The sequence below is a fragment of the Epinephelus moara genome, chromosome 14, assembly GCF_006386435.1.
Source record: "Epinephelus moara isolate mb chromosome 14, YSFRI_EMoa_1.0, whole genome shotgun sequence".
NCBI lineage: Eukaryota > Metazoa > Chordata > Actinopteri > Perciformes > Serranidae > Epinephelus > Epinephelus moara.
The window spans coordinates 16454508-16466035 of record NC_065519.1 but is presented as its reverse complement, the minus strand read 5'-3'; the positions used below and the strand labels follow the sequence as shown (position 1 = coordinate 16466035).

The following is an 11528-nucleotide window of genomic DNA, read 5'->3' as shown; positions in this document are numbered from 1 at the left end:
AAGAGAAACCACTTCCTGCATTTGAAGGACACAACTATAAGGGACAAAGTAAAGCTGTTGGCATAGTGACATTGTGACCCACCTCACATCTGGGGACAAAATTTATTGTAGTGTTGTCCACACAATAAATGTGAGTAGCCATATGTTATTATGAGCGTAACAGGAACATCTAACAATAATATAATTTAATAGAACTAAATCATGAAGTAGGAGCTTAAAACAGTCTGATATATTGTTCTTTAATTTCTGTGCTTTTTGCAGTACCATCTAAAATCCACTCGCTTTTCCTGACCCGCTCTGGCAGCCACTGAGCGTTCGCCTCAGGTGAGAGGTCTGGTGTCAAACTGTCCGACAATCTGCGCTGTCATCGCAGCCTGAGCCTGAAGGTGACCACTGTCGCAGATATGAAACGTTTAAAACCAAGTGTGTCGAGAGTCTGATAGACTTGCCCGCCAGCTCTGAAATTTAAAAAACCATTAAAAGTTCTGTGGAGTCTGGTTAACTGCTTTTCCTGCGGGTCATACATTGATTGACGGATTTTAAATGTTACAAACTGAAGGCTCTCATGGGTGAGATTATAGCTTTAATTATGATTCGCTCAGTGCTCATTTGTGTTGCTCTTATTCTTTGGTTTTGCTCAGCTAGGGCTCTGTGTTTTTATGTATTCATAGTTTTTCCTTTTTCCTGTTTTGACTTTTTTCTGCCTGTTGTTTTAAATGCTATACCAAGATTTCCAATAACAAGGTACAAGAGACGGACACATTGCACTCTGCTGCTTGCCAAGTATATCAAACTGAGTATGTTATTTATTAATTCTGCAGAATTGTAACAGGAAGAAGGAACTTGAAACTTCCTTTTCTTTTAGTTTCCCAATCTGATACTTCCTCCATTCTCACCTGTGCTTTGATTATTACATTTGATTCACTCTTGTACCTGTTTACCTGAAGTGAGAGTGGCTTTTGCTTTTTGTTCATCTCAAAACAACATGCTGCTCAGCTTTTTCCTCCTGTTCATTTTGTGTGAGAGCACAGGTAAGACCATTTTTTATTGGTGAATGTAATAACAGAATCCAGGATGTGCTTTCAAATATACTGTCAACATTTATTTGTGCTCCTTGTTGTCTTTACAGTGAAATCCCTAATAACAACATGGCCACCAATCCATTTATTTACCACGGAAATTTCTACAACTACAAATGCAGTGACTGTGGAAGGTAATACAGGATGTGATTCTTTAGTCATTTCAATTAAATTAAATATTTAAAAATGAGACTAAGAGTCTACAGCAAACACTGGCAGCTCTGTGAGTATGTAGGCTACATTGCAGTAACTGGAGCTAATGCTACATCACAATGCCAATGCTAATATGCTAATGTTTAACAGGTAGAAGAGGTCACTGGTTCTAGAAATGCTTTTCCCCATTTCAGTTTTTTCTCAAAAGATATCTCCAGTAGTACTGAACGCAGAAGCACAGGACAGTGATATAGGTTTATGCTGTGTGATTTTGGAGAAATCATGTTTTGTTTGTAATTTTGGTGTAGTGTAACAGCCTTCAAGACCGTTCCTAAGCATGGGCTCAAAGAGGCAATGTCCCACCAAATGCTACGCGTGACCTACCAATACCAAACATAGGCGCCTTTAGCCTCGAATAACTCACAAATTTGAGCAGTTAATTGTCACTGAAGAAGACAGCAGTGTTGTAATTTTGTATCTTTAATGACTGGAACTGAGGCAAGTCGAGACCAGTCAGAGAGGGGTACAGGAAAACACGTGGAAATACTTGTGTCGTATTAGCTGACATCTCTGTTGATTCAAATACGGTGCAGTGGTTAGCACTGTCGCCTCACAGCAAGAGGGTTCCTGTGGAGTTTGCATGTCCCCATGTCAGCGTGGGTTTTCTCCAGGTACTCGGCTTCCTCTCACCATCCAAAGACATGCGGAAGACTCTTAATCGGCCGTAGGTGTGAATGTGAGTGTGAATGATTGTCTGTCTCTATGTGTCAGCCCTGCGATAGTCTGGTGACGGTTACGGATGAATGCCTTTGCTGAATGAACAAGAGGGCACAAATAATTAAGAAATTTCAGAACAGCATTTCAGAACATTTCTCCTAACTCCACAACTCACAAAACTCTGTGATTTCTTCAGAGAGTCTGATACTTTCTCCCCAGATGACAAAGGAGTGTACTGTGGTTACTGCACTCTTAAGCTTGTGCTCCAAACACACTGAATCAACTGCAGAGTAATACTGATTAGAGCCAATGTTCCCTGTGAGATGTCATGTTGCATAATGTTACGTTGTGGCTCCAAAACAAACTAAAACAGGAAACGACACATTCCTTTTATTAAGAATTATCAATAAGAATTAAAGCTACTTGGGAGTCTTAGTTAATGTCTTACTTTTTATATTCACAGGCTTGTACATGCAACTTTTAATCAAAGAACCACATATTTTCTGACAGAGTTCTTTATGTTGTTTTGTACAGATAATTTAATCAGGAGAGTTCTGATCCAACTGTGAGCCATGTAACATTCTCTATGGGAAAAATGAATGAGACTTTTACTTCTAAAATCAAATAGCTCCTCCAACTTCTCAGCTCTGTGATGTATACCTTGGTCACCATCTTGGTTTAGCATGTTAGCATGCTAACATTTGCTCATTAGTATTAAATACAAAACATAGATTATTGGTCTTATAGGAATGCCATTATTATTAAATTAATATTGCAAGTATTTGGTCGTTAATCAAAGTACTGGGCATTTTTAACTTTGACCTGATGATGCCACTAGATGGGAAGTCAGCAGATCACCAAAGTCATCAGGACTCGTCCCTGGGGAACATGATATCTGTACAAGTTTTAATGACATTAGATCCTATAGTTGCTGAGATATTTCAGTCTGGACCACTGTAGTGAACAGACCAACCACCAAACAGCCAATGGCATTTCTAGAACTATGTCACTGATGACGCCGAAAATGTATCTCTCTCTCCCTCCTCTATCCATCATCCTTCATTCTGTGTCCTCCTCATCCTCCACCCCACCCATGTTCCTCCCCAGAAAAGCTTTCTCCTCTGCAAGTTGTGGCCACACCAGACTACCCAGTTGCAGCAGGTCAAAGAGTCGACCTGTACTGCAGCGCTTACGCCATGCCAGACACCGTCATGTGGACCTGGAAACACCTGCAAAATAAGACCTGGCAAGAAGTGGGCTACAGTAGGCATCTGACTCTTACCAAGCCAGAGCAGAGCGGGCTTTACCGCTGCTGTGCCAAGAGCCAGTTAACTCAGAAGAACGTGACGAGCCCTGACCACCAAGTCTATATCATCTCCATGCAAGCAACAGGTTGGTGCTCTGTTTTGACTCTGCAGTTTCCCTCAGCTCTGAGAATCTTTAATGTGTCTTTCAGATTTTTGTTCTGTTCTTATTTGTCCTGTCAGTGCTCCCTCAGAAGCTCCAGTAATATCTCTAATGGTATTTATGTTTCATTACTATCACGCTGTAGCTCCCTTGTGGAAGAGGATGTGAAAGTACCCGCAATAGTGTTGTGTGGTTCAGTCTGAGCCTTTTTGTGTATTTCCCATCTACAGTGTTAGGTTTTTTTTCAGTGCTCTCCCACACACAGAGAACAGACAGCCACAGGACTGCAGGGAGATATTTGCTGAATTTGACAAAAACTGTATTGGATTTGAGTCAACGGAGATCAAAAACAGATAGAGAAGAAGAGTAAATATTGGACTGACATTTAGAGACAGAAACATGATCTCCAAATGAATGATACGTTGCTCCATATCTGCTGCTGGATGAGTACATAGGCAACTGTTTGCTAACACATTCACCAGATAAACTTTAAGGAATACTTCGCCCTCAGATCAATCATTTGTATATCAACTACTCACCCCGTGTTAACTTTGAATTCATGAAGAAAACATTGGTTATTTTCGCACGCCTCAACTTTAAACGAAGAATCCAAAAATGGAGACAATTCTTGAAGAACTGAAGGACAGGGGGGCCATGTTTGAAAACAGCAAAACTATACTATAATATCTATTTACAAACTCTCACACAACTTGTCCAGTAAAATCCATTCTTATTTATCCCATCATATACTCAGTTTTGCTGGTATTAAATGCGGCCCGCCTTTATTTCAGTTCATCAAAAAATGTAGCCTTTTTTTGATTCTTTGTTCACCATGGAGGCACGCAAGAAAAACAAAGTTTTCCACATGAATTCAGTGTAACATGGGATGAGTAATTGATACACAAATGATCAATTTGTGGGTGTAATATTCCTTTAAAAGGTGATAATATATCAGTGCTTTACAGCGTGTTCCCATTGCTCCCAAGTGGTCAGATTAACAGTTATCGCAGGGTTAAATTTTATTGGTAAAGAACTGTGATATGTACTGAGTGGAAATTTGTCAGTGACCTCTAGTTCAGTGGGTTACAGGCTCATTCTGAATGGACCACAAGTGACTCACAAATGTGTCAAGTTTGTAAAAAAAAACCCACATTTTATTTCTAAATACAGTAAATTTCCAGCACAGAGCTTTTATTTTGAAGAGCTGTTTTCCGCTGTAGAGCAAGTGACTATATGACAGCTACTGGACAGAGACAGCAAACTAGTTTGAGACATGGCCAAATGCAAGTATGACGCTGACTATATTTAACTGTGGGACTTTAAACTAATGAAAAGAGGAAACTCTGAAAAGAGGAATCTGGACCCTGTGTCTGGACTAGTTGGAAAGGGTTAGTGGACGAATAATACAACAGCACTCCCTCTAAATTGCCTCAAACATAGGTATCATCTGCATTATTTTTTATGCCAACATATGCACATGTATATATCTTAAGTATGCTAATATTGTCTGATATTTGAACAGTAAGCAAAGACAATGTTTGTGTTTGTTATGCACAAAAATAGAATGCACTTTTTGTCTTTTCAACGAAAACTAAAGCCTTTCTCCTGCCATTCTGTTCTGTTTCCCCGACTCACAACAGCTGCTGAGAATTTAGGAGTAGCTGCCTTTTTCCTTTCTCTCCTGGCCTTGATCATCAACTTTGCTATTCTCTTTTGGCTGGGCTGGCAAAGATTTGGTCCCACACAGACTTCCTCCAATACTGCGGCTAAAGGTAAAGAAGAGCATTTCCTGTTGAGGTCAAATTCTAATAAAATGTTCTGTGGATTATTTTAATTTCTTTGTTCTCCTAAAGGTTTTCCTGGACCTGAAAAGTCATCAAAGTAAGTCCCTTGAAAATATATATTCATATTGGTGTGTGTAATTTGTTCACATGCCATGAGCTGTGTATGTTGACAGTCTGCTCACATTTTTCTGCACACCAGGGGAGGTGTGCAACAGACTGAAATGGACGGAGATGTGTACATGAATTACACGAACACCAGCCAAGACTACACTGATCTGGACCCCAGCAATGCCACTGTGGACAATGTGTACTCAAGTCTGTCATGATGGGAGGGTGGAGTTGTGCATTAAAATGACAAAGCATGTTGTTAGGCCGCAGAATATCTGTCTCTGTATCTATAGCATCTCAGCCTTTAACCTGATAGATGAGGTTTGCCATATAATATAATATATACAATATGTTGAACACAATCTGAATGTGGATAGCATGAAGATCTGAGGCCGTATTCACAAACATTTGGAGAATACTATCAGAGAGCTCCTAACTTAGCCTAAAATCTTTTTAGTAAGGAGTCTTGCTGCAGATCCTACACCGTAGCCTACGCACGTCCCCTACGCTGTTGTGAGCATTTATACTTGTGTGGTGGTGTGTCTGTGTCACTTTGCAGTTACACCTCCAAAACACAAGTCAGCAGCAGGGTTTCTGTGAAGTGCTGTAAAGTTTAGTTGATTCAAAACACACATTAAAAATGGCTTAAAAGAGACAATTTCAAACACAAGTACACAAATCAGCTTCACTATAACTCGCAGCATTCACAAGCAAACACTTGTCCTTATCTGGACACATTTTCCCCACAAATACAACATGCTAATGTTTTTAGCACAAGCCTATGGCATTTTACATTGTAAAAATTAGCCTAGTGGCTAGCGGACTTTTCCTCTACTCATATAAAAGCAGGGGCAACAGCAACATTTAGCAAAGGTAACGGTACATAATGTGGCTCCATTACAACTCACAAGGTTCACTGACAAAACATCATGACGAATTTCTTAGAAGTTTGTCACCAGGAGCAACTCTTTGTACGAGGAAGCTTTGTGAATATGGCCCCTGTAGTTCTACCTAGGTAAAAAGCTTCCCACCAAACAGCAAGAGGCACTTCCTTCTCTGTTTGTACATTTTAATAAAACCAATAAATTGCTGTAAGTCTTTGCTTTAAACCACATGTTCTGTTGTGTGTGTGTGTGTGTGTGTGTGTGTGTGTATTTGCGCTTGTGTGTGTACACAGATTGATAGATATGTCAAACACAGATTTTTTAATGTACTTTAATCATCACAATACTGCACATGAAAGACATAAATCAAATTCTAATTACAACAGTTGTTTATATGGAATAAAAAAACAGCATATTTTTCATTTTGAAAATCAAAATAACATTACACAGACTTCTGAGCAAAATAAAATACAACCAAAGCTGCTCCACTGAATGAAAAATACCTCTTCAATCTGATAGAATATAAAAAAAAAATACAATATATTACATATAGGCCTCATAATAGGTGAATAATAATAAGTGTGTTCCTTTGTCACGGTGAGTCATGGGAGTTTTACCATGTGACATATAGGCAGTGTCACAATATTGGATGCCTGAGGGGAAACGTAGCTCACACTTTATTACTTCTGTTCCCTGGTTTCACAATACTGGATAAAACGTGTCCAGGCAAAGCTAAAAAACCTGAAAGTTATCTGATGTGAGACAATCTCATCACATATTTTACTGATATAACGTCTGGCAAAGCAAGTACACCCACTAAGTTGGAGGGTGTGCACAATCTAGTGAGAGGCTCCACTTTAAACACCGCAAACAACACAACTGGGCTCTGTATGTACGTGTATCATGCTTTACTTCTAGTGCCCCACTTCGTGCAGAACAACACCTGTGGGAGGATTTGAATAATACGTCCGGTGTCTCATCTCATCTCAGTTCATTTCATTCATTTCATTCGTTCATTTCATAGAGTAAAGTGAGAAAGTGTCCTCCTGCGGAAAATTTCAGAGCTGTAATTGATTTGTTTATGTACTTCTGCTTGCAAAACTTCTGCTTTCAGCTTGTACTTCACGCAGGAAGAGCAGAGGGAGTGCTGCAATTCAGACCGCAGCTTCGACAGTAGGACGTGATAAAAGGTCAAGATAATGTTTGTGAAACCACGTCAAACTGAGGGTGTTCAGCCGCTCATACCACATATACACTAAAGCTTTAGTTCTTTAGGTGCAACTTAATACTGTATGTTATCTTGAATCAGTGGCAACATGAAAGTCTTCTACACACGCATCTATGTTCAAATCAGTCCTCTTCGGGCTGCGGGTGCTCGCTCTGGAGTCTATGGCTCTGATTCCTGCTGTCCATGGAGAGCTGCGAGGTGACTGTCTGCGAGCACCCATCGCCCTTTGCCATCTTTTTAATATGGGCCATGATGAACCCTCGAAACTTCCTTGTGGCAAAATAATAAACTACAGGATCCAAAATGCAGTTGAGGCCCATGAGAAGCAGAGTGATCTGATGTGCATCATTGAGCGCCTGAAGAGTCTTCTGGCTCCACCCGACGTGGCCCCAGCCCTCTCCGATCTGCAACACCGCCAATGTCCAGAGGCCTTGAATTACATGGTGGGGCAGGAAGCACAGCACAAACACGCCCACTACTGCTAACAGCATCCGCAGAGCTCTACGTTTCATCCCCCTTGGCTTTTTGGTTGAGGTGGACACGGTCCTGGTGGACTTTCTGGATATGATCGTTGCAGACTTTAACTCTGACTGAGGAGCACTTTGAGAGAGTAGCGCTCGAGCAATGAGGAGATTACACACCACGACCAGAAAGAAGACGACAAAAAACATGCCGATAATTGCAAAATGAGTGGCAGCTACTGTTCTCTTCTGGGTATCGGATTCATTCTGGTACCCCTCGAAACAGTGAGTGACATCGTTCTCGTCGGTGTTGGTCCCTGGAGATGCCAGAGATGGAATAGCCATCGCTACAGTCAACGTCCAGATGACAACGCTTATGATAATCCCACGACGTCTGTGGTCTGAGGAAGCTGCATCCAAAGGCTGGGTGACCGCCCAGTACCTGTTGACGCTGATGGCCCCGAGGAAGAGGATGGAGCAGTAGGTGTTGATGAAGAACAACGAGCCAGTCAGCCGGCACATGAAATCCGTGTAGACCCAATTGCCATGCCGACTGTAATAGCCAATCCAAGGGGGGAGGGCGAGGACAAAAAGCAGATCAGCGATGGTCAAGTTTGTCATGTAGATGCGGATTTCGCCCATGGCCTTGGCTTGGCGGAGGCAGCGCAGCACGAACAGCACGTAGATGTTGGCGAGGAGGCCCAGGATGAAGATGATGCCATAGACGACGGGGAAGAGGATGTAACGGAACTCAGAGTCAAGGAAGGTTGTGCCATTACTGGCCGAGGAGTTCGGACCAGAGGTCCCTGTTACAGCAACTGTGGTTGAGGTCAACATATCTGCCTGTGGAAGAACAAACGTGACGTCAGTGTCAATGTTCTTTTGCCATTTTATTAGGTACACCTAGCTAAAACTAAGTCTAATACAATACAATAGACAATCTGTATTCTTGCTTCAGCCGGTTTATCATTTTGGAGGATGTGGTTTGTGGTGCTGTTGAAATGTTTTATAGTTAGGTGTTACAGGTGTTTCTATTATTTTGTCCACTATTTTTTCAACAAAAGTACATTAGGAGCATCACGCAAGGTATTAAAAGTACATTTTCCTCTCAATTATGACTTTTCTGAGATTTGCATCTTCTCATTTATTAATTAATTGCTCATATTCAAGTCACAGCTCATTGGTGAGTTAAAAGGTTGACTCATTTTTGATTTGTCCAGATCAGCCTCACAGTTTAAATCAGACCTGGCCTTAATATGCCGTACTTATTCTGAGAAAAGACTTAAAGAAAATTCTTGCTGTCAACTTACCAGCCTGCTTTTTCTTCTTTGTCTTCTTTCTTAATATCCTCTGCGGAAATGAACTCTAACAGTGTCGGCACAGCCTTAAATTACTGTTACACTGACTGAATGGGCGTGTACATGCCAATGCTACAAAGTTCTAGACGGAGGAGGTGTCAGGAGGAGGAGGGGGGTAAGGAAAAACCCTGCATGGTGCAACGCTCATTTTCACCTCCTTTATTTCCCTTGTTTGTTTCTGTCAGTCAAAATGAACAAAAGGACGCCTACTTCGAGGAAATGTCAGTTTTACAGTTAGTTACTTAATGCAGGCTTTAATAGGGTAGCTGGTACTCTGTATTCCATTACATTTCAAAAGTAACCTTCCCACACACACACACACACACACACACACACACACACATATATATATATCTATATATTCATGGAGCTGGAGCCTATCCCACCTGACATAGGGCAAGAGTAAGGGTACATCCTGTACACATCACCAGACGCTGACACATAGAGACAGACAATCATTCACACTCACACTCACATTCACACCTATGGCCAATTTTGCATCACCAGTAAACCTGCATGTCTTTGGACTGTGGGAGGAAGTTGGACTGACGCAGAGAGAACATGTAAACTTCGCACAGAAGGGCTTACCCACCCTGGGTTCAAATAGGAACCCACTTGCTGTGAGCCACTGACACATTTTTTCCCCTCTAGAATTAAAGGTTAAGTGTGTAAGATTTAGAGGAATATATAGGCTAAATGGAATATAGCATTATTAATATGTTGTTGTTTTTTTAAGTGTATAATCACCTGAAAATAAGAATTGTAGTCTTTACATTACCTTAAAATGACTCATTAACATCTACATAGGGAGTGGGTCCTCTGAAAAACATTGTCTTTGTAACTTGAAACTGCTTTATTCAGTGTTTTTACTGGTTTAAATCATTATGTCCATTTTGTTTTGGCGAGGAAGAGACCTCTGCAGATAATTCAACTCCCGGTAGAAACCTCCTGAACGTCTGGATCTTTAGTTATCAGAGAAAAAGAAGAAGGTGAGCACATATAAGCAGGTGCTGGGCTGGTGGCCTGTCTCCAACGAGCCAAATAGCATCATAGAAACACTGATCTGTAACGTGAAACTGCCTTATTCAGTGTTTTTACCAGTTTTAATCACCTGGTCCATTTGTTTTGGAGAGGAAGAGACATCTGTGGATAATTTAGCTCCTGGTTAGCCCCCTTCTGAGCAACTGTTACCTCTCTTCATGACAGCTTACCGTCTCCAAACCGTAGTTGGGAACACGCTGGCTTATTAATAATTTTAGCTTGGCTCGTTATTAGCTTGTAACTAGCTTCTAGCAGTCCGGAATACTCTGCAGAAGGAAGGATGGTGAGGCGTTTGGGTGTCTTTATTGCAGTCTTCACCACAAAACAATAAACATGGCCCTTGAACAGTAGCCCTGAGCTCATCTAAACACTTAATTCTGCTGACTATCATCTCTCTTTACCGCCTGCCATTTTCACTATGACACCCTGAGAGAGCTGCTTCCCTTCACACACACAGTGAAGCACATGTCACACACTCACAGGTTACCCAATTCTAACCAGAAGAATTTTCAGCTGCTTGCAATCTGCAATGCTCACTGCTTGACGCCAGTAAATCCCCCTAAATCTCACACACTGGACCTTTAAGTTTTCCAAACATGAACTTCAGTCTGCCCTAAATAGGAACCAAAAGTATGTCTAACTTCTTCAGAAATCACTAGAGTTTTACTTTAATTTTAACTCCCATGTTAGACATTTAATAAGTAACGCCGGTAATTAATTAACAGGCTGCCAGAGCCAGTTTCTGTCTCCTCAGTGAGCAATAATTGAGGCTAAAAGTCCGAATGATGACAATTAGTCGTTCAGTCTAAATACAGATTCGTTTGATGTAATTTAATGTCATTAGTGTGCTTTAATCGTTCTCTGTTCAGCTCATCTGGGACGTGCACAGACGTTTTGAGGAGCAGCAGCACCCACTGTATTGTCCCCGTGCTTTCTCCTGATGTTGGCACACTATAAAATGATTTTTCTTAAAGTATGTTCTACATGATAAGAAAAATTCTTCACAATATATAATATAGCTTTAGATTTTTGTGAGGTTTTGTAACCCACATATAACAGTGTGTGTGCCAGGCATATGTGCAGTAATGCATTTTGACCACACGGGGGAGGAAGAGCCTAATAAAAAGAGCAAAGGACTTCTGTGCTTCAAACAGTGAGCAGTGATGAAGTGATTTTAGTCCAGGTGAGTCTCCTTAAGGCACTGTGTGAACTGCATGAACCACCACTCTCACTCTGTGTAGTTCAAAGCAGCAGCAGTCCCCTCCCTCTGTGGTGAATGTCTAATTCCGGCTCCTATGTACAAGCACA

At 41.2% G+C, this 11528-nt stretch overlaps 2 protein-coding genes across 2 annotated transcripts; one reads left to right on the top strand and one right to left on the bottom strand.

Moving 5' to 3' along the window:
- Positions 1 to 433: 433 nt before the first annotated feature.
- Positions 434 to 6250, top strand: LOC126400499 (uncharacterized). Its single transcript, XM_050061229.1, has 6 exons — positions 434 to 569; positions 1130 to 1213; positions 3057 to 3341; positions 4997 to 5128; positions 5210 to 5237; positions 5340 to 6250. The coding sequence occupies exons 1-6, from the start codon at positions 566 to 568 to the stop codon at positions 5464 to 5466; spliced, it is 660 nt and encodes a 219-aa protein (XP_049917186.1). The 5' UTR covers positions 434 to 565; the 3' UTR covers positions 5467 to 6250.
- Positions 6251 to 6447: 197 nt separating this feature from the next.
- On the bottom strand, positions 6448 to 9228 carry ptafr (platelet-activating factor receptor). The gene is made up of 2 exons (XM_050061218.1): positions 9132 to 9228; positions 6448 to 8664 (listed from the first exon to the last, which is right to left on the bottom strand). Exon 2 carries the CDS (start codon positions 8656 to 8658, stop codon positions 7483 to 7485), a length of 1176 nt encoding a protein of 391 aa, XP_049917175.1. The 5' UTR covers positions 8659 to 8664; positions 9132 to 9228; the 3' UTR covers positions 6448 to 7482.
- Positions 9229 to 11528: the final 2300 nt, after the last annotated feature.